Source organism: Sminthopsis crassicaudata, chromosome 6, assembly GCF_048593235.1.
Source record: "Sminthopsis crassicaudata isolate SCR6 chromosome 6, ASM4859323v1, whole genome shotgun sequence".
NCBI lineage: Eukaryota > Metazoa > Chordata > Mammalia > Dasyuromorphia > Dasyuridae > Sminthopsis > Sminthopsis crassicaudata.
In genome coordinates, this window is record NC_133622.1 from 50,721,119 (window position 1) to 50,745,470 (window position 24,352).

The 24,352-nt window shown below is 29.6% G+C and overlaps 1 protein-coding gene across 12 annotated transcripts in view; it reads right to left on the bottom strand.

Moving 5' to 3' along the window:
- The window catches only part of EPHA5 (EPH receptor A5), a 471,809-nt gene that overhangs the window by 49,437 nt on the left and 398,020 nt on the right, over positions 1–24,352 (bottom strand). For 7 of the 12 annotated variants that reach the window (XM_074272342.1, XM_074272341.1, XM_074272334.1 and 4 more), the window contains 2 exons: positions 13,023–13,088; positions 991–1,058 (listed from right to left, as the gene is read on the bottom strand). In XM_074272342.1, the coding sequence (XP_074128443.1) occupies positions 991–1,058; positions 13,023–13,088 (134 nt within the window). The remainder of the gene's footprint in view (positions 1–990; positions 1,059–13,022; positions 13,089–24,352) is intronic. The other 5 variants (XM_074272344.1, XM_074272343.1, XM_074272339.1 and 2 more) reach the window with 1 other exon arrangement.

Consider the following 24,352-nt stretch of genomic DNA (forward strand, 5'->3'; position numbering starts at 1 on the left):
TTCATTTCTTAGTTGCATGACATTCTAAGAAGTTAAAGGACATTACAGGGTCCCCTTGTAGTATTTGTTTGTAGTTAGATCTAGGACTTTCTGACTCTAAACCAAACTCTATACAAATTATACTGTCTCACACACACACACTCCTTTTCTGGTAGTAGGTTAGGAAAGGTAATGTTATTCTGGAGTTTGACAACAAAACAGAAAACAGTTTTGGTACTTCACTTACAAAGTCTTATGTCAAATTTGGGCATATACAACAAAAATTGAAAGTGAATCTTCCATGGTGATTGTCCTGGGGGGGGGGGGTTAGCAAAATCAGAAGCACTGCATCTTGTGCTTGCCATATTCTTGTTGGTGGTTTAGTAGATCAGACATTTTGAAAATTCTAGACACATCACTTTTCATGAAGCAATACTAACATCTTTTTAATGAACCAGAGTATACATCCATTTTACATTTCTTTCTTAAATTATAAGGCTTTACATTTCTATAACCCTTTAAAATCTTCCATGTCATTTGAAACTAAATAGTCTATATAACATGTTCCAGAAAATTCTTATCTAATCCAAAAGAGCAGGGAAAGTAGATTAAAAGGGGTAAATAGCTTAATGAGGGAATGCTGAGATTTAAAAAATCTTATTTATATCCAATTTTCATAATTAACATTATATATTTTTTCACCACTGAATTTATATAAATTAGAATTTATTTAGAGACTTAGTTTGAAATAAGACATTTTTCATAACTATGTAATAGAATGTTATTGAAATTCCTTCAATGTTCAAAAGTTGTAGCAAAGAGATGCTCAAACTGTATCAATGGCTTTTCAATATCTTATCACCATGTATAAATTCTCTGTTTTACATAGAAGATTTGATATTAAAAAAACAACAACAAACCTATCCTTTTGTTAATTATGATCCTACACCCATCCAGAAATGTAAACAAAGGTCAAAAACAAATGTGGGGAAATTTGTACAAAGTGCTTACTGTGCCCATTATGAAAATGCATTTTTTCCTCTTCTGGGTCTTGTTTTGCTTTACTGTAGCCACACCTCCTGGAACAGAGTAAGCATCAATCAGTCACAAATTTCAATGTATTGAAGCAAATTATTCACAATAGGTACAGGAAAGAGAAAGATAACTAAAAACATTGCTCTTTAGAGAAAGTATTAAAGCAAAATACTTCCTACTATTAGATCATAACTTCTTTAAAACTTTATTGAAAGAATCAATTGATTGAAACAATTAGTTTGACGGGTTCCTTCATCTCTCATTCTCCAATTCTTAAGATACCTTCACTTATTGTTTTATGCTTTCCTCCATTTCAAAGGAATAGGTCCATCTTTTTTTCCATGATAACATTTCCACCTATTCTAGGTATTATGTGGTTTCTTCTCTTTCTAGACAATGGAAAATTAACAAACTTTTCCAGTGTGCATCACTAATCCTTCTCTTTTCACTAGTTCTTTCATTGTCTTCTATATTCTGAAGAGAAGGGGAGGGGAATCTCAAATCTTATTATCTGCTTGAGCTCCCATTGCATCTTCTATAACTTTCATACTGGAAATCTATATTATAAATATAAAAAGTACTTTATATGTGACTTAATCCAACTAATACTTCATTCTACCCAATTTATATATACTATCAAAGTCCGTTGTATAGAATGATTGTGCAAATTTACTTTTTTTTTTTTTCTGTGATACACAAAAGGTCAAAACATAGTTCAGAATTATGGCCTGCCTTTCATAATGAAAATCCATCAGAGTATATATACATTTCTAGTCCTTTCTTCCCCACTATTCCTTTTATCAACTTCTTGTAAAGCTAAGTTAAATTTCTCTAGGAAGTCACTGATCACACTTTATTTATTCCATATTCCATCTCAGATTTCCTCCTACATTTATCACTGTGACCTTTCTCCCAGGGATATGTTGGAATAAACTCAAATTGGCTTAAGAATTAATTTATAAATTTTCGTCTGTAACTTAGAAATTTGTTGTTAAACATGTACAAGAAGATCTGTCTTCTTTCTACCCATTTGGTGATTAGAAATTTTCTCCCTTTGATTACAGAGCAAACTCTAATTCCTTTACTTTCTGGTACTACTTTTACCAAGCATTAAGTATAGTTGGATACTTCCTAACATTTTGTCCTTAGGCCATTCCTCCTCTATGTATTGTCTTATTTATTTCTTCTCTCCTCTCCCTTGTCTTCTCTCTCTTTCATGCTACAATGCTCACTCCTCTTAACCTTTATGAAATGGCATTGATCATATGAGTCCTTTGCTCAAAAATTTCCTGCCACCTAAAAGTTTATCTAATAAACTCCTTTGTTTAATACTTAAGACAAGATTGTTTTGGCTCTAAACTGCAATTCTAGACTTATTTTTCTTTCAAATCTTTTTTAGTATTTTTAATTTATACTCTTGCAGAAGCACTATTGGGAGGGACAGTTGCATCTCATATTGTTCTACTCCTACACTACTCCATCTACAAAAAGACTGTCCTATCTTCCCTATTAAATATTAAATTTAAATTAAATTAAATTAATATTACAATTTTAGTCATTCAAGTATGTGCTATGAAATCCATGAAGTCTCCCTTCACCCTCTACAATACTTTTCAGTTTTTTTTTCCTATGCTGTGGCTACCATAACATTTTGTCTCTTTCTTGTGACATTTATCATATTCTACCTTGTTTATGAGTTCTTTGTTTATGTCTCATTTCCTCCAATAGATCTTGGGCAGAAACCAAGTATCATTTGTCTCTATAGCCACTTGCATAATTCCTTTTGAAGCAGGTGCTAAATAATGTTTGCAGAATGAGTAAATGAATGAATGCATGAATGCATGAATGGATGATGTTTTTGGTTGTGCCCATACAATGTGGAAAAATGTTTGGGGAAGGAAGGAGCACAGTCTGTCACACAAAGGAGAGTAATGGCACCTAAGAACCATACCAACATGACATTCAAACCATTGCTAGGAAAACAAAAATATCATTTAATTTTATTTTTATTGTGACAAGCAAAAATTGTAAAATATTTGCCAAATGTATTTTGTGAGGTAACTACATGTTCTGACACAGAAAATAGTTAATAAAAAAAAAACTATTGAGGATCAATAAACAGTTTTATTCTAATACTAGTTCAAAGACATATTTCTTGCCTAGAATGTCACAAAAATGGATTCAAAGAATATTTTGTTGATTTTATGGATTGTCTTTTAAAATAGTTTTTCATTATGATAACAAAGATGACAAAAGATAGTAGGAATACATCTTTTAAAGCCTGTTTTCCTATTAATTATAAAATTTAAGAAAGACATGAATAAATAAAATATACACATTGCTTATTAAAGAACTAACTTTATATTAAACAATAGCAATTTTTGGGAGAGTAAAGAGAAAACAAGGAAAGTGTTTGATTTTCAAGTTACATTATTCTAATTCATATTAGTTGATTAACTAGTAATTAAAAGGAATAAACTACTCTCTGTGAGTTAACGATGAGATTAATTAATTCATTTCCTGCTCCTTGGTGAGATGATACACTAAATAGAATCATAGATTTAGAGTTGAAAAGGACTCTGGTATCCTCCAAAAATTTATGCACACATCACTGATATTGTAATTCAGTAAGGAATTATATAAAATCATTTTATTTTATTTATTTAATGATTTCCCCAGTTACATTCAAAACAAACAAAAAAAATTTTTAAAGTATTTTTGCATTCCAGATTTTCTCCCTTCTCTTTACCCATGAAGTTGAATTATATAAAAATCAAAAACAAATACACATTATATTGAAATGTATTGAATCTGAGATTCAATTTTAATAAATTTCAATCTTGTAAACATTTCTATTTTTATATTTGTTATTTTTGGATGAAATAAATTCATTTGCCTTTATAAATATAGATCTGGAAGAGATTTTGAAATTCATCTAGTTCAAAGCTTTTTTTTTTTTTTTTTAACAGATACAGAGATTCAGGTCCATGAAAGACCCAAGGGTAGAAAGTGAGAGAGGTAAATTTTAAACTGTAGTCCTCTCTAGTGCCATGTTGACAACTATAGCATCTTCATTCTCAGTTATAATGTGATCTCTTTCATTCCATCTCTGTCTCTAACTCTGTTTCTCTGTCTCATGTATATATGTGTATATATATGTATACATATGCACATGGACACAGATATATACACATGTATATATGCATATTTACATACACACCTATGTAACGTATTTAAAATATGTGTTTGTATAGATATATGCATATCAATATATACATATACTTTGTGTATCTACCATACCCATATACCCATATATACATATAAAAACATTTTACATGCCTTTTGAGATCTAGATATGACTCAAAGGCATAAACCTAATATAAGGCATTCTCAAACAAAATAGATATTTACACTGATAAACGCACTTGTATATACACACACACATTCATACACACAATACACACATACACCTTACACATTACCTTTGAAAACGAATTTCCCTTTACCCCAAGAAAAAGACCAAGCTTTCAAAACTATCCTGAAGTTATCTTTATCATTAAATGAGTCTAGTGAAAATTTAAATTATATGCAAATTCCTCACATGAAAGTAGAAATAAAACTTTAAATCTCTTATAAAAATGATTTGGGAATACCTTTGTGCAGAGTGGATAACATTTTATTACCTAGGGTAAGATTCAGAAGGGCAATAGAATCGAGTTATTTTTGACTATGGGCATCTCTGGAGCTCGATAACATATACGGCAGCATGTCACATTAACATATAAAATTAAGTTCTGAAACCCCCCAAAGCACCATTAAAACAAGCCTCAACAAGATACACCAAGTAAAACTGCAGCTGGCATGGACTTGTTCTCAAATAGTGGTTCAGCATCACTAACAAAGCATTGCAGAAAACCTGTTCATTCAGTATTATCTTCTGTAACTGCTCCAGATGCATCATCTTAACCAATCAAATAGACAATAAATGTGGCACTTTGGGCATAAATTATGTCTCCTGCCTTCTGGAACATTTATTCTTTTTTCTGAATGGAGAAGTCACATTTTCTACATTTTATTTTACATTATATTTTTGATGCTCTATGAAATATTATGCTAAAAATAACTATGTCATTTGGAGTTTGAGGCTAAACATCCAAAATAGCTTTTCCATTGATTTTATCATTCAAAAGCATATCTTAATTATTTGAAAGATACTTTGAAAAGTGAATTGCATCATACTCCAACTCAATTTCAATGTGTTGAATAATCATAATAATTTAAAAGAGCTAGTTCATTCATCTTTACTGTAAAATGCTTATGGACAATTTAGAATTCATTAAATTTTTCATTATTTTAGAACAGTGGTTATTATATTATGATCTGATGACACCTGGTCATCTTCAAAATCTTTTGAGGGGTCTAAGAATTCAGAACTCTTATTATTATAATTATAATAATATGTTAAATTATATCACAATATTAATATATACTAAATACTTTGGTTTCTAATAAGATAAAAACTTTCCAAATTGAAAATTTCTCTGTGTGTGTGTGTGGGTGTGGGTGTGGGTGTGGGTGGGTGGATGGGTGTGTGTGTGTGAAATGAGAGACGACAAGAGAGGACAGGAGAAAGACAGAAAGATAGGGGAGGAGGGGGGAGGGAGGGAGGAAGAGAGGGAAGGAGAAACAGAGAAATTGATTATTTGCATTTTCCCATCATACATGAAATAGTTAAAAAATAAACAATGACAAGTAGAACTCATTATAATTTATTAAAAAGTGTGTCATTCATTTCTGGAATTAAATTTAAAAGTTGGGGACAATATGATACCATCGTATACACTAAGTAGAACTAGTAACTTAATGACATTAAAAGAGTGAATGAATGAGCAACAGGGAATAAATGTAAGGTGAATTATTCTCTAAATAGTTAAAACTTTCTTTTACAGAATAGAAACAAAATTAATTTCTTTTTTTGTATTATCTGGTTAAAGGAATCAGTATTTAAGTGAGTGGGGGGGGATCCTCATTTCTAGTTCTTTGAAAAATTCAGAAAATATACTGCTTGACCTAGAATTGAATACCTCTTTTTTAGATCTCTGTTTTACTGCTTTACTACATAATACCTATTACAGTATTTCACTTTAAAGAGAAAACATTCTAAAGGAAACTAATTGTCAGGAAATGATGAGGTTTATATATTTCCCTTCTGACAAAATGAGAAGTCTGGGCAACTTTAGACTTTGGGAAAACCACATTAATAGAAATATACACACTCATGTTTTGACAGAATAGTGGCTCCAGCTATTGCATAAAAGCATGGTTAAATACATTTATTGCTGAAATTCTGAAAAGGATCAGTTACAGTTTTCTTGGAAATGGCTTGGCTCTTCAAGTTCAAGGATTTGCTGTCACTGAACAAAGGAGGTTTTGAATTAGATGTTGGCAGTCCTGACCACAAGAAATGAAATGGCAAAATATATTTACATATATATTTGAGAAGAGATAGCTATGAATTTGAAAACAAAAAATGGTATAATTCTTTGTCTATTAGTCTATGTTATCTTATATTGGACTTTTAATATGTAAAACATTTTATAATGTATAATAAAAGTACGGAAAATGTATCTCTTTCCAAACATTTTTCTTAAGTATGTCTAGTTGCAAATTTCATAATTATTTAAAAAAATATTTAATAGAATCTACCTTTTATTTTTCATTACCTCAGAAGTAATTAATATGTAATATAGTTTCTGCCTGATTCCATAGAAATAAAAAACCCTGATTTCAAAACAATTCATGGTTATATTTTAAGGAACCAATCCTTCACCTAAAATTTAATATTCTATTCACATCCAACAACTCTTCACATCTGCCTGCCACAAAACACTTTAAAATGAGAATCCAGAATTATTCAAAGGGATGGCTCTCATCTTTGTGCCTACCATGTTTCCCAACAATATAAAGGGGATAATATCCCCACCTACCTCTCAAGCAGACATCTTGTGAGGATTAATGAGATAATGTCTGTGAAAGATTGACTGAAAGAAGGATATAGTAGTTAAACTGTTTATATCAAAATTCAGGAAATCTCAGCATTCAAAAATGTGGAAAAGATTATTAATAGAAATTTTGATTTAACATAGTTTGTAAGTTTTAAAGTACTTCATGATTCCTTTTTAGTTTTATTTTTGTTTGTCTATTTGGCAATAGTTATACTTTGGAATGACTAGAATCATTACCCTTGTTCATTCATACAAAGACTGAATGATTGAAAAAAAATCATTTGACTTGTTTAAGGTCACAGAATAAGTGCATGATCAACCTCAGTTGAAAACGGAATGCTTCTAAAATTACAGACTGATGTTTAGCATATTGAACTCTATTTCCCTTACCACTTGAGTCTCTCTAAGGAAGCAGGAAAAGGCATGAAAATACAGAAACTAATGAGTCAAGATAATAGGTCGACATATGTTTGAATTCAATGTAACCATATCTAAAGTGTGCCAAAGAAAATGTAATTTAGGGAATATGGGATATTCAAAAGCCCTCTTCTTTTTAAGTGCTTTAGCTATATGTTTGCAGACTTAATGTAAACAGGTTTTGCTGAGTATAAATATTATTATCATTTTTTGGAAAATAGTTTTGCAATATAATTTAGCAAAGTTTATTATTTCAAGCTGGTCATTGCATTGAAAATAAAATATTTGAAATTTGATGTTTCAAATCTTTAAGAATGAACTATCAAGCTAAACTTTTGAATGAAGTGAAACAGGAAAACCATTTATTGTTAAAATGAACATCCAGTTTCCTAATGTGAATTTATATAATTTTTTGGTAAATTTTACATGTTTCTTATGCTGAAAGTTTCATTTGTAATGGTTATATTTAAAAATATATCATTATATTAGAAAAGAAATCTCTCAAACTCTCATAACAATTATATTATTAAAGACAAAACAAATAGATGATATTATCAGAAGAGCAAGAATCTCATCTTATAAAAATATACATATACCCAATGGTAGAGTAAGAACAACATATTCAGTATTCAAGCATTATGAACATCATCATCTTTAGGGGAAATCCTTAGGTTCAAACATAAAAGCCTGAAATATCATAAGATATAATAATCAGTGATGGATTGGCGAGCTGAAAGTGTAAGATTAGGAATGGACTTTTGAAACATAAAGTTATTTTGTATTAAAATTTAAAATTGTGCATGGGATTCTGCCTAAAATACTTCTGGGATGATAAAATTCAACAATGTCAGTCTTTTTTTATATTAAAATATTGATATTTTTGGGCAGTCCCAAAGACAGAAAACCATTCCAACAGGATCAGGAGAATGCCAAAGATATACATTCTCTATATATATTTAATGGAACTTCATCTTTTTTTTTTAACATCTCCCTTTATATTTATATATTTATTCTAGTCCCTTGATTTCACATATCAATTAAAAATAAGAATAAGAATAACAACAACAATAACAACAGTAGCAATGATAGCAGCACAAGAAAAAGTAAGGTATTTCTTTTTCAAGGTCACAATTAAACTAATGGAAGAAGTTATTCAATTTGCCAACTTCCAAAATGGATGCTCAGTACCCAAGAATGATCAGGCCTCTTTTTTACTTGATTTAATGCACTCAGTAAGAATTCTTGTTGGGGTCAAAATTTAATTGGTTTGTGAGTAAATAAGAACCAAAACAGTTTCACAATTAACCATCCCAGACATATTTTGAGGTCTGTTTTGCCATCCACCCAACTGTCATACACATAAAATTATGTATAGCATACTCAGCTCATTTCTACCTCTTGCATTAGCAATAGTCATTAAAGATAATTATCTCACAAGTTCTGAAGATGACATTTTATAATAAAAATTATTTTCTAATGATTTAGATATACTTAAACATTACTGACAATAGTACACATGATTTGGCTTTTTTTTTTTTTTTTCATTTGAATATAAACTCTTGGATGCCAAGGACTGCTTGCCATGTCTTTTTATCTATGAGATGTAGTGCAGTATCTAATGTATAGTGTTTAATAATTGCATTTCATTCATTCATCCATCACAATTCTGGATGATGCCCTTTTATTTATTACAAGATAGCCTTTACTTAGCAGTTTCCTGTTTCAATTAATTCATAAGACTATTTATTTACAAGGACAAGAGTCCAATGTATCTGGCGTGATGTTCTCTGGTTGATCAACTGCAAAAGCATTTTTCCCGTGATAACTAGCCAACAACAATATGAGCAGCATTTTTTTTTCTCTTGGTCCATAAGAAATTCATTTTTTTAGCCATACCTCCCACAGATTTACAATGGAAAGGGTATAATCATTTCTTCTGGCTATTGCAAGTTTTAAAGTGCAGTCAGCAGGTATTTCTGTACCTACAAGCACTAAAACCCAGAATCAATCTCAAAAAATATGCACTTTTGTGGTGCTCACAAGATTATGTTACTAAGAATAATAAGGTTTTATATATGTTGTAGCCATTGTGGTAAAACTTTATTGTTTGTATAATTTAAGTTCCTTTTTCTACTTAGACATTTTTAAGTTTCTCTGGTTCCATTTCAGTGTTCTAGGCTAGAATTTTGCTCCCAAAAAACTTTGTGATAGTGAAGTATCATTGTAGGAAAACCTATTTCTCTCTTGCCCATTTCACTGATACTGAATCAAATTACATAAGGAAAATGAAGGAATTGGGATTGTAATACTTTTTACAAGGCCATAAGTAAATTTGAAAAAAATAAAATGTGCCTAGAGATTTGTCAAGGTTGCCTTGGTTTCTGAAAAGCTTCAGGGTAGTTTTAAGACAAGGTTCTAGAGAGAAAAAAAGCTTGATCTGTGCTTTTCAAATAATGTTCCATAATATACTAGAATTTAATAACACATTTTAGGATTATTGTGAATGAACAATTTGGTTGGTCAAGTTATAATAGTTGAACATTTATTTTCAGTTCCCAAAATAAACAAGAATACGAATAAAGTAACTCTTAGGAAATTCCAGACATATTGTTATAAAACCAAAATTTTAAATTGGGTTTCTATAAGTGAAAAGATGTTTATATTCACCAACCCCCAAAAAAGTTTCCGTAGTTTTTACAGTAGACTTTTATAAAAGATAGTATTTTAAAAGTTTATATTTGCTTTTGTTTTCATAAAATAGCTAGTAGTATTGGTTTTCTGTCTCCAGCTTTGAAAATGACTGATCTTCATAAAGCTACTATGATAGCATGCCTACATTTTTTGGAGGGGAAGGGGTTCCTCCTTAGAATGATTAGAGACATTTAAATGGTACTCTTGAAAAGAGATGAACAATTTTTGCTTTCATTATTTTCCATAAGTTATTTTAGGTGAGTTTGTCTCTATTCTCAGTAATTACAAATAGAATTAAATATCAAATTTAACAATAATATACTTCATCTTAAAAGAAATAAATTTTGAAGGAATTCTTTGGCTATTCATAAATCTTCTCAATGTGACTTTAATCTTTAAGTTTTCTCCTTGATATTACATTTGGATTAAAGTTTTGCAAAATCACCTTTGCTTTATGACTTAAGTTGACCATAATTCTAACAAATGACCATGATATTTGTTTTCATAATGTACCTAATTCAACTTTCAAGTGCTGTTTGACACATGTGATTAATTGACTTCAGATTTCCACTGAGAAGATTTTTGGTATCTCCACCTTAGTGTGATATAAAATTCTTAAGAAAAAGAACTTTTAGATTTGTCTTTGTATTTTTAAAAGTAAACACTATATTTGATCATTTTTATTTAACTACGCATTTAATTTCTCCACTATTGGGAGCTTCGATGAAGAACTTTCTTGTTAAATAAATACAGTCATTTCTTTATAATTATAGTTTTAGAAAATTGACTTTGGGAAATGAGAGATGAGGAGACTTGCCCATGGCCCCAGAATATGTTAGAAATGGGAATTATCTATCCATTTCCTATATCAATATTGTATTTTACTTCATTGAATAGAATATTGAATTTAGTTAAAAGTTTTTTTATGTGTTCACTTTTTTTAAATCACAAAAGGAATTAAGCTATAAAACTCATTGCTTTCTATATTGGAAAAAATAAGAATCATTACAATTCATATTTTTGTGATTCATCATTAACACTACAAATTTTAGAGGAGACATAACAAATTAATAATTAAATGAATACTCTATTCTTAATTTCATCTTGAAAATTTTTACAATTAAAAAAATTCTGCACTATGACCTGAGGAAATCTTCTTAAAATTTGATTACAATTCAATGTTTTCTTTATTTTTTCATGGTTAATAATCCACCTAGGTATGGAGACATATACTTGTGAAATCTCTGAAATTTGAATGCATAGTAGGAACCAGAAAGCAACATTATATAAAATATATCTCAAAAAATTCATCTTTCACCATATTTTAACTCAAAAGGTTAATTAATATAAAACACAGATTTTAAACTCATCAATTAGAACATCTTGCAATTCTGATGGTTTTAAGATATTTATATATGAGTTGTTTCAAACATATAGGTACTATTTATACAATTGTAAGAAAAGCAATATTGCATGTCAGTTGCATGGTTCTTTCTGAAAGAATGGTAAAGTCAATTCACCTTGAGAGCACTAAAATGATGCTTTCAGATATGATGTGACTTTTTTCCATGGAAAGCATGCCAAATGTAGAATGGATATGACAACTCTACTGTCATTTGTCATTTGTTTTATTTTTCCTTTATCCCCCATCCCATATGCAATCAGTTGCTAAAATCCATTGCCCTCCTCTCAACAAATCTTATACTCATCCTGATCGCTCCAATCATATGGTAACCAAACTAGATGAGGCCCTCATCATCTTTCACCTCGTGTAATCCAAAAGTTTTTTAAATTGATCTCCTTATGTTAAATCTCTCCCATGACTAATCTATTATCTATAACACTACCAAACTTCCCTAAATATTACTGATGGATAAGTCTGACACTATATTACTCTGATCAAGAATACTTACGGACTCTATACTTCTAGGATAGAATGAAAACTTCTTTGTGTATATCTTAAAATCCTTTACAATCTTGTTTTAACCTTTTAAAACTGATTTCACATTAGTATTACTTTCCTAAAACTCCTTTGTTGTAGTCAAATTTGCCTAATTTCTATTCTCCCCAACATAGCATTTTAAATTCTATCTCTGTACATTTACATAGATTGTCTCCAAAATATGGAAAGCTCATCTTCCCTTTTCTCCACTGTTTCTTTAAATAACCTAGTTTCCTTCTGGCTTCAGTTCAGCTGTTTCTATGAAGTCTTTTTCCAATTCATCTAGTTATTAATATATTTCCTTCTCTTACTTCTCCAAAGAAAACATCAAAACAACACGAAAATAATAATTTTACTTATCTCTCTCTGTCTCTGTCTCTCTGTCTCTGTCTCTCTGTCTCTCTGTATGCGTGTGTGTGTGTGTGTGTGTGTGTGTGTGTGTGTGCCTTTGTTTCTTGGTATCTCTCTATCTCTCTTTGTTTATCTCATTCTTTCTCTTTATGTGTCTCTCTCTCTATCTGTCTCTACCTCTCCAGAGATATCCACCACCACAATCATTAGAATGGAAAATCATTGAAGGCAGAAATATTTAGTTTTCCTTCTTTGTATCCCCAACCTATAGCAATATCTTGTATTTTGTGTTTTAAAATGGTAATTGAATGAATAAATTATACACTACAACCAGTATGACAGCTTTGATAAATAGATATGAATATTTGGCTCTGTTCTTACACATAGTATTATCATATATCTTGTTTGAAATAATCTATTACAGAACCATTTATTATGTCACTTTTAAGGCACCATCTTCATTTTTAATGAAACAATATTATATTACATAGAACCATCTTCAACTAATAAGTTGAACTAGTGTAGGGCATATGAGGGGGGAAAGAAAATGTAAATTGTAAGTAAAACAGAGGTGTGGGGGAAAACTCAAGGGAAGCACTAACCATATTAGGCTTGGATGGGCAACAGCGCACAGGGAAGAAGCCCTGTCACAGCCACATTCACAGCAACTGAAAAGGAAAAAAAAAAGCCCAAGATAAGGCATGGATCTCACTACTCTAATACCACATAAATATATGTGAAACTTTTCATTTGTCAATTTTGCTTATTTAATCCTAAATATATGGAAATGTGTGGAATCAAAGTTTTTGCTTCAACAACTAGTCCAAGTGAATGAACTTTAGAAAGGATCAGATACAGGGACAGGGAGAGATTAGTTCAAATAACATACTGTCTGACCCTAGTCAAGTCAGTTAACCTCCCATGGCCTTTGTCTCCTCTATAAAATGGGAATAATAATAATAGTTCTTACCTCACAGAGTTGTTTTGACAATCAAATGTGGTAGCATATGTAAAGAACCTATAAACCTGAGAATGCTATAAAAATGCTAACCCATATTTGTATTTGAGATTTAATGGGTATTTTAGCATTTATTTAATTTGTGGCGCTGTTTAATCAAATCATATAATGAAATCATTATGAATTCATCAAACTTATTTATAATTTTATCAAACTGAAATTTTGAAATCAAGAATGTATTCCTTATTTAATTTCTAATTCTCTTTCATGAATATCTATTTCTTGTTTCTTTTTCATAGTAATTGAAGATAGCTATAGAATAAAGAAGATGAACTCATCATAGGATATGTGATTCTTTCATTTTTAGTATCAGTTGTACTGTGAATGCTATGGTTGCTGTCGTAAAAATGGAATTGATTTGACTAGCCCAGTCAATGATTTATAATTTTTCTTTCATTGGAGAATGTCTTACAGTTCTGATCAAAGAAAAATTTCACTTTAATTAAGGTGCCAAATAATTTTTGTGTATAGTGTAGGTAGAGATAGACAAATTTCCACTGTCAACCTATCAAAAAGCCCTTATTTTTAGCGTTTAGTAATATTTCCATATATTATTAACTTAAATAACTATCAAATTGGTTTAATAAAGCTCATAATTCTATCATTTGACCTATTTAATTGTGGTGCTTTCTCATATTTTCCTGTTGGTGGCCTGTTAACTAAAGTACATTAAACTACAAAAAAATAAATTTTATCCCATCATCTACTCATATAATCTCAAAATATAAATGAAATCCAAATGAATATTTTTTCAGTGAATATTTTGAATGTTCATAGTATATAAGCTAAAAATGATTAAACTACACAGTGAAGATAAATTTAGCCTGTTCCTTTCTTTTATCTACCTAAGATAATGCATCTCACATTGAATAAAAAGTTGGTCTCTTTTGTAATGTACTGTTTAATAATCTTTATATAATCTTATAAAATTTTTTATGATGCTTAGTGAGGTAGTTGAAGTGATGATCACTTTGCCTAGGACAACTGTTTCTTCCAGATTATTCTAGACTATACTTAACAAAGATTTGATTCATATCATCAAATACAAAGTGGGCAGCATCACCACTAATATTTTGAGAGTAATATATTTTTAAATACTATTCCAATAGACATATACCTTTACAGATACTGATTTGACCAATGTTGCTTCCTTGTATAAATGTGATGGTCATAGAACTTTATAGCTAGAAAAGTTGAACAGTAATGAAACCTTATAATTGAACAGATGAACAAATTAAAACTCAGACAAGAAAAGTAGTTTGCCAAGGTCATATAGATATGGTGTAGATGAATAAGCATTAGAAAGTAGATCCTTTCCTCCAGAACTGGTGTGCTTTCCAAAATTTCATGTTGATTTCCTTATTAATATATTACTATATAATATAATCAAATCTCAGTATAATGAAATTTTGAAAGTCTACCATTTATGCATCTATGCTCTAATACTTTTATATACATTTTATTCTAGGCATTGATAAAGATAATAGGTCAAGTACATGTTGTATTATACCACATTGTCCTACTATAGATCAAAACATACAGAGTGTGTACTTGAGTTTTTAAATTGGTGGTAGATAAAAGGTTGTTTTGTGTTCTTTGCAAAGAACTACATTGGAGTCATTGTCTATAATAATGAATAAGGTGTGGTGCCTGGGCTTGAATACTTACTTGGACATGTGGTCCTGGGGACACATTAGGTCTCTCTGGTCTTCGATTTTATTATTTTTATAATGAAAATAATACCTTCAGTGCCAATATTACACATTTGTTATAAGGAAAATAGCTTTATAAACCATAAAGTAGAAGGTGAGTGCTTTGCTATATTTAAAATCTATCTCTTTGATCCTACTTCTAATATTTTCTTCCAAGATTACCCTCACATTAATTAATCTCATATTCTGCTATACTGTTGGAGCCCTTATTATCTATGGCATATGTTAAATTTAGTTACTGATTAAAAAAAGAAATATTTAATCCTCAATAGCTTGTTAAAGTTAGTAATTGATCTTTGTGTCAAGAAAAAGAGGATATCAAAGTGAATATTAAGAAAATAATCACATAGTTTATTATTAGTAGTAGTGGTAGTAGTAGTAGTAGTATTTAAAATATTTAGTAAACATCTAGAAAAAGAAACAGAAATAACAAAGAGTCAACATGATTTTATGAAGAATAAATTATGGCAAATAACTTCATTTATTTTTTTTAAAAGCAAAAGTATTTGGTTGATACACAAGAAAAAAACTAGATATAAATATTAATTTTTAAAGCAGATTTTAAAATTCATTTTTCAGTCAGAAATTCTCTATCACTCCCTCTCTCCCATGCACTGAAAAAAGCAAGAAAAACAAAAACCTATTACAAATATATATAGCCATAAAAAATCTTGAATTAACCATGTACCAAAAAAAAGGAAAAAAGAGAAAGATTATGATTATAGATATATAACATATGCATTTATATATGTATATATACATACATACTTGCATACATATATCTTATTTAATTATTTATCCATTCATCTATTTATTTGTTTGTTTGTTTACTTATTTATTTATTTATTTATGTTCAATCTATCATCTGAGTCCATCAATTCTCTTTCTAGAAGTGGATAGCTTTCATTTTGAGTCTTTCTAATTTTGGTTAGTCATTTTCTTTTCATTTGATAACCTGTACAATCTTTTTAATATTGTATATATTATTATGCTGGTTGTACTCACTTTGCACTCTGTTCATATTTCTTCCAAAGCTCTTCTGAAACAACCCTCTTCATACAGAATAATAATATTCCATTACATGTATAAACTATAACTTGTTCATGTATTCTCAAATTAATGAACATCATTTCAGTTTCCAATTATTTGCCAACACAAAAAAATTCCAATAAATATTGTCATACACATGCATCTCTTCTTTCTTTTTTGATCTCATTGGGCTGTAAATCTAGGGACAGTCTTTCTGGGTCAAAAAGCATGCGCAGTTTCATAGTTGTTGGGGCATAATTCCAAATTGCTTTCCAGAATGTATGTTCTTGTTTACAATTCTACTGACAGTTCATTAGTGCTTGAACTTTCCCAAATCTCTAGAATTTGTCATCTTCTATTTTTGTCATCTTATCCAATCTGAAGGATATATATATATATATATATATATGTATATACATATATATATATATTATATAAAATCTCAAAGTTGTTTCAATTTCATTTCTCTAATTATTGTTACTTAAAAATTTTTATATGATTATTAATAGTTATTTCTTCTTCTGAAAATTAGCTTTTTATAACCCTTTTCCATTTACCTACTAGAGAATTATTTTTGTTCTAATGAAAGTGGTTTATATATATATTTGAGATATGAGAATTTGTCAAAAAAGAGCCTCCATTCTCTACATTACTTACAATTTTAAATGAATTACTTTTGCATATAGAATTTAAAAAATTATGTGACCAAATTATGCATTTTTATCTTCTGTGAATCTTCAATCTATTACATGGTCATGAATTAGTCCTACATTCCTTAATCTGAAGGGTACTTTATTTTCCGGCACACTAATTTGCTTATGGTATCACTATGTCTAAATTATGCCTCCATGTTGAGCATATATTGATATAAATAATAAGATATTAGTCTATTTCTTATTTCTATCAGATTACATTCCTGTTTTCCCAAAATATTTAGTCAAATGTTTAGTGTTTGCCCCAATAGCTGAGATCTTTGGGTTTATCATACATAGGTTATTATATTCTTTAGCTTCTATGGCTAGCATATTAGGTTGAATCCAATAAAGTGAGATTTTATAATCAAGTCTTTCATTTTGTTTAAAATATATTGTCACATCATGGAACCAAAATGATATATTAGAAACAACAATCTATCTGATATCTTGCAAAATTCCTGTAAAATAACTTTAAAATACTTCCTGAAATTAAATTGTCAACAAAATTGTCTGAGAAAACTTAAGATGTCTAGAGGAGAAATCTATGATACCCAAGTGGAAGCCTGTCCAAGGCATACACAACTAGTAGCACCAATATCGGGTTCAGTAGCAGCTTTGAGAGATCTAAACCAAGAGAAAATAAGGAATTTAAATTACTGTTCAGAAAGATCATGACTGAAACAGAGTGTATCTGGCACTGACTGGCAACTCTATTACCCACATATAATTCTGGGTAACAGTTCCATGGAGGAGATAAGTATTTGTGATTGGTACTATAAGAAATAATTAGAAAGGTAGTTTCAGGGGAAAAACATATCAAAACCTGTGTGAACTGATCCAAAGTGAAGTGAGAACTGAAGAATTATTGTACATAATAACAGCAATATTTCAATAATTCCAATGATGATCAACTGTGTTGATAACCAACAGTGTGTTGGTTACTCTGATCAAAACAGCAATCCAAGAAAATTCTTAATGACTCATTGTGAAAAAATACAATTTCCAGAGAGAGAACTAATGGATTTTGACTGAAAATTGAAGTACAGTTTTCTCACTTTCTCTGTTTTGCTTCTTTTGCAACATGGCATTTTAAATAATTTTGCATGCATGGTTGAAATGATCTTGCTTGCCTTCTAAGTGGGTATGGACATATATAAAAGAAAGGGAGAGATTTAGAACCCAAAATTTAAAAAGAAAAGGATGTTAAATCAATAACAGATTTTCAAAAAAAATGACACAAATATAATATAGGAAAGGTATATTTTGACTACAATTTGTGTGAAGAAGGTTTTAAAATTTCAGTTAACTAACAACTCAATTTACATCAACAGTGTAACAAGGCTACACACACACACACACACACACACACACACACACACACGGGCACACACACACACAACACATGTGCGCACAATAAATACAGTGAGAATCATAGTGTCCTGGAAGAATGAGATGATAGTCACTCTCTATTTTGGGTTGATGAGAGCAAATGTGAATTAGTGTGTCTAGTCTAGTGTGTTCATTGTGTTTAGACCCATTTAGGAAATAAGAGGACAAATGTCTAGAAGAGGTACACAAAAGATCGTGAAAGCCCCCAGTAGAACTGCAGAATATTATGTATAGTAAAAATAACTGGGAAGAAGAAGGAAGAAGAAGAAGAAGAAGAAGAAGAAGAAGAAGAAGAAGAAGAAGAAGAAGAAGAAGAAGAAGAAGAAGAAGAAGAAGAAGAAGAAGAAGAAGAAGAAGAAGAAGAGGAAGAGGAAGAGGAAGAGGAAGAGGAAGAGGAAGAGGAAGAGGAAGAGGAAGGAAGAGGAGAAGTTGCTAATAGCTGTCTTAAAATCAGTTAAGAACTGTTTTGTGAAATGGAGTTAAAATGCCTAAATATGAAAAAAAAACACTTTTGATTTTGGATTCAGATAATCATTTTCAAAACATGGCTCTGCTACTTCCTATGTGATGTTGAACATGTTCAATTAATGGACCTTGTAGCATGAGAGTGGTTTGACTAGATGACATTTGATATCCCATGTAATTCTATCTCTATAATTCTATGGTAGTCCATTGTTTATATGACTCAATCACTTTTTTATTGCAATATTGTCTAATTATCACCTTTACACAGACTACTTATAAAATATGTAGATAGGATGTGCTTATATTGCAGGATTGTTTATCCTGGAGCATATCTATCCATAATTTCAAATAACTTTGCAAAATTACTTTTCCTACTAATTCATGCCCAGAAATAATAGAACATAGTTACCTTAAAATATGTATACATTTGGAAAAGGCACAAATAACAAATAGTAATTTTATAAACATATTAGATGACCAAACAAATATATTCTTAGTCTAACATTTTATGATTTCACTCAATATGTCTTTGTGGATCTTAGTAAAATGCCTTAGATTCCCTGTTTATTTTTTCTAACATACAATAAATTAATGTTTTAAGAGTATTTTAGTGAAATGTGCCCTAAATGGCAATCCAAATGCCTGAAAAAGTAAAATCATATATATGTATAACACTTTTCTTGTGTAGTGACTGAAGCAATGACATTTATAACAAGGGAGAAAAAAAGAGATGGGAAAAAGTAGGAAGAAACATAAAGAATAAAACAATAAGTATACCATTACTAATACAACCAGTGACTTCTAGTATAAAATCATGGCATAGTAACTATTGATTATATTTTTCTTAGACAAAAATCTAAGGTCAGCTAAATATATTACTATAAAAGAAATTATGTTAGAAATCTAAAGTCTATTATTTTTCTATCTCACAAATCATTAATGAGAAAAATAAAAAGTTTGTCTAATTCAAGGGTTTCTAATGTTGGTTTCCATAAACGTGATTAAAAATATTTTGATAACTATTTCAATGTAATCGGTTGCTTCTGTGTTCCTATGCATTTAACTTTATTTGTTCAAAAATATTATTATAGGGATTTCATAGTTTTACCAGGCTGACATGAACAAAGAAGGTTCAGAATCATTCATTTAATTCAATAAGATAGCATCCATTTAGTCATTTCCGTAAGAAAACAAAGGATCACAGAGGTGAAATTGCTCGCCTGAAGTATCCTATACAATATCCTAGAACTAAAATTCAGTCATTTCCTTTGATTCCTCAAGTCCTCTCTTCATCCTAACATACTGCATCTGACAATAGCCTCCTTTTGTATCTGACCCTTTTGTACCAAATTTTTCCTTCTTTCTTCTTTATTCCAACCAATACTTCCATTCAATAGAAATGCTGATTTAACTAAGCTTTAATCTAGGTATGATTAATTCACTAATTTAACTCTCACTTGAGTGTGCAAATGATCTGTTAGCTTAATTTTCTGAGAAGGTATTTGCATTTTTACAGAATTTGTTAACCTAAATGAATGACTCATTGGGAGAGCATATTAAAGAGGGTTATCATTATCAACTCCTCCTACCCATCACAGAGCATAAAATATATGGAAGCAACATTTTAGGTCACATACTCATTGATTTAAAACAGGAGACAACATTTAGTCCAAACTTTTCATCATATATATAAAAACCTGAAATTGGAAGATGTTATTTGACTTGGTTAGGTCATAAGAATTGTATTCACATCAAGCCCTCTGATTCCAAAACCAGTATCATTGCTTTCCTTCTTTCTTTCCTAGTCCTGGATGTTATTATATTTTATCTAAAATATATATCACAGACATAATTTTTGTTCCATAAAAATGGTATACATAGAGGCAATTTTACTTTAACTTAATTACTGCATTCTATTATTTTAACTTTTTTGGTTATGTCAACAATAATGCAGATTATATTTAGTAGATATTAAAATTATATTTTACATTGGATGCTGAAAGATTTGGGTTCAAATCCTGTTATGACTATGTGACTGGGCAATTCATTTGATTAGGAAATGCTCTAAAGCTAAGTTTTACTAAAAATGCCATCCTGAATTAAGAGAAAGTTACCTCAACTGGGAATTTCAGGTAGCAATCAAATCAAAACTCTAATATCTTTTTCTATTAAATAAATTATATTTTGATTAATTTGAATTTGAATATTGATTCTCTAAAACTTATTAACATGTAATTTTATTATTTTTTAAACATTAATTACTTTCCCTCAATTTTATGAAAGTAATTCTGAAATTAAAAAAAAAATAAATATGTGACTTTATGATGAAATATTGACCTACTTCACATTTGGTCAGATAGCCAATAGCTGTGAGAAGAAAAAGAAAATCAAAAATGTTAGCATGAACTATGAAAAAATAGTGCAAAGCCCCCCCCAAATAATCATAGAGCCCCAAAAGTGGAATATTTCTGCTAGTAATCTTGAGGAATATATTTTCTCCTTTAGATTTAGTCACAAAATTGATTGTCTTTTTAAAAATAATAGTATGCTGCACTAAAATTATTGTGTGGACTCCTTAAATGAACATAACTTTATATGTCAAAAAGAAAACTGAAAAAAATATTTTTCCAAAGTGATTCTCTATAATATTTTGGATAAAGCCTCAGGCAATTTTGCTTACTTCATAGATGAGTGTCTTAAGGAAATGCCAACAAATCATAAAAAAAAAGAAGAAAAAACTGAAGTCCTGGACAAATAATGTACAAAATAAATTGAAAATTACTAAATTATTTTTTTCCAGGCATATACATCTTGATCAAGATTGGCCCTTCCGAATGACATAATTTGACATATCTTGCAGAAACTGGTCTATCCACAAAAAGGGTTCAACTGTTTTGAGTGAAGAAGTCAATGCAATTTGAATAATAATTTTCTCTCAAATCCACAAGTGCATGCAAATTAAAACTGTAAATATGCTGTACTTGCTTTGTGAAAGCATCTGAATTGTTTTATAATGTAGCTCAGTTCACTTTTCCCCAATTTTGCCAAACCTTTAACAATTTATAGGCCTAACTAAAGCTCAGAAAATAATCTAGCCATTCACAGAAGACCGTTCTGAGGAAAAAAAAAATATTCAACCTCATTCAGGAGGTAGAAACTCTTTTTGTCTTAATCTTTTTATCCCTAGTACTAGCACAAGACTGCAAATAGTAAATTCATAATCAAAATTTACCTGAACTGAATTGAAATAGTGTGGAATATCTATATATTCACCATTTAGCTACCAGGAAAGGTATTCAGCTGGGGTTCCATAACTTTTATTTTATTTTATTTATTTATTTATTTATTTTTTTACCTGATAGGCTTGTTTTTCTTCCCAGCTCCCAAAAATTTAAGTTAGAGCTATTTCCATTTAAAATTTTAATTATTTTAGAAATGTACTTAAAGAAACATTTCTAAACTAGTCTATTAATCTTCAAAAATTATTTAAAACTGAAGAAATAATTTATTTTTATGGATAGACTTTAATATCAGTTAGCTTGATCCTCTTTGGATGTCATAGAGCCTTTGCTAAAGTGATGTTAACTTCCTTAAAATATATGTAATAAATTATCTGGAAATTCTATTAATGACATCATTTTATATAATAAGAACAGCTTATATTTATTTTAATTTTATAATTATAAGATAGTTTTTATATGTGGTTTTATACAATAATCCTCTGACATTTAAAGTTCTTCATAAGCAAAGATGGATAATTCTAAATACAATGGGTAGTTTTATTTACATGTTTTCTTGAAATGGAAATTTATTGTCTAATATCTTGAATCCTGTTTTATAATCTCCTGTGCATGGGGTAAGTTTTTCTTAGTGCTTTTTAGTTTTCATTTTTTTCTATTTGTTCCTTTTCTATTTTGATTTTGTGTTTTCTTGGAAAATAATTTATTAAAAGAAAAAGCTTTTTTTTAACTTAGCCCTTTCCTATGCTTCCAGGCTTATATTCCATTACCGTAATAATTATTTCAAATCATACCATTTGTAGGAGGTTCTACCTAGTAACTACTGTTTACTAGTACCTATCCTTCTGAGGCTATCTTCCTTCCATTCTGTGAATATCTTACAAGCTATTATTTATTTATATGTTGTCTCCATTATAACAAGCTGTTTGAGGGTAGACACTTTTTCTTTCTTTGTCTGATCATCACTTAACACAATGCCTTGCATATATCAAATACTTGCATATATTAATCCAGCCTAAGACACTTGCTATCTATTTGACTTTGGCTTTTAATTTAATTTAATTTAATTTTTAAAATTTAATCAATTTAATTTCTGTTGGTTTCATTACCAGTAAAATGATAATAAAAATAAGATCTACCTTGTAACCATATTGCAAAGATCAAAAGAGGTGGTTCCTGTAAAACCTTTAGCACAATCTTTGGCATATGGTAGAAATCATATAAATATTAGCTGTTATTTTTAATATTCTAGAAATGCCTGTTCACCATTTTCTGCACTTTACAAATAAGAAATCTGGAAATTAATAAAGTCACATAATATGTCATAGTTTTACAAATGGTAAACAGTAAAATTGTGATTTTAGCCCTACTATTCTGATTCCAAAGTTCTATGGATTTCTATTTTCCCATTCCCCTGCATATTTAAAAATCATTTGAGGTAAGCACTTTAATCTATTTTAGAATTATCTTTGCATTGAAGTTTTGAGGGAAGTACATGTGCAAATAAAAAACATCACATCTAGATTAAGTCAGTGCACAAATTGATTTATTTATCTTCACAGTCACCTCTATCTTCTGAAAAAAGTTTGTTTGAATAAACTAATTTTGTGAAATCAGAGATATTGATTGAATAGTTTATAATATTTTTCTATATTTCTCACTTAAGTGATACCATAATTCTAGATTAAAATATTTATATAGTTTCTTCAGCAACAACATAACTTTTAGGTTTATTCTGAAAAGTCACTATTAAACAGCAATGTTACTTTTCACCTTCATAACTCTAGTGTATAGCACAATTCCTTGCATATAATAGTCATTTAATAAATCTTTCTTGCATTGAAAAGTATACCCTGGATTTTAAATGATTAACTGTGCTTCAGTAGCCATATGCAATTACCAATGTGATATTGGTAATATACCAGTTTTACCAACTGGTAAATGGCAAAAATGGATTATATTATTTCAAAGTCAAAATATTAAATAAATCTGAAAGCATAAAGCTTGACATGTACCATTAGTTCTGTATGTTACTATTCGATTCCATTAAAAACTCAATGAGTTCCTATTAATGCTTTGCTAAGGAAAGAAAGCTTCCAAATATATCATATCCCTACTTTTAACCATCATTAGTATATTTAAGAATACTTTTTGAGATTAATAAAGTCTACTACAATCTTTTAGTGAAGGGGATTTCACATTAATTCTGATGTCTACCATAGCTGACAAGGCAACAAAATAGATTTGGAAAATCATCTCCTAAAATATCAAAAGATGAAAATATGTATCAGAGGATAATGTATGCCTAGTAATTGGACTATGGAACTTTGAAGTCAGTTTTTTTTTAATCTAGTTTGTGCAATAATAAAACTCATATTCAATTTT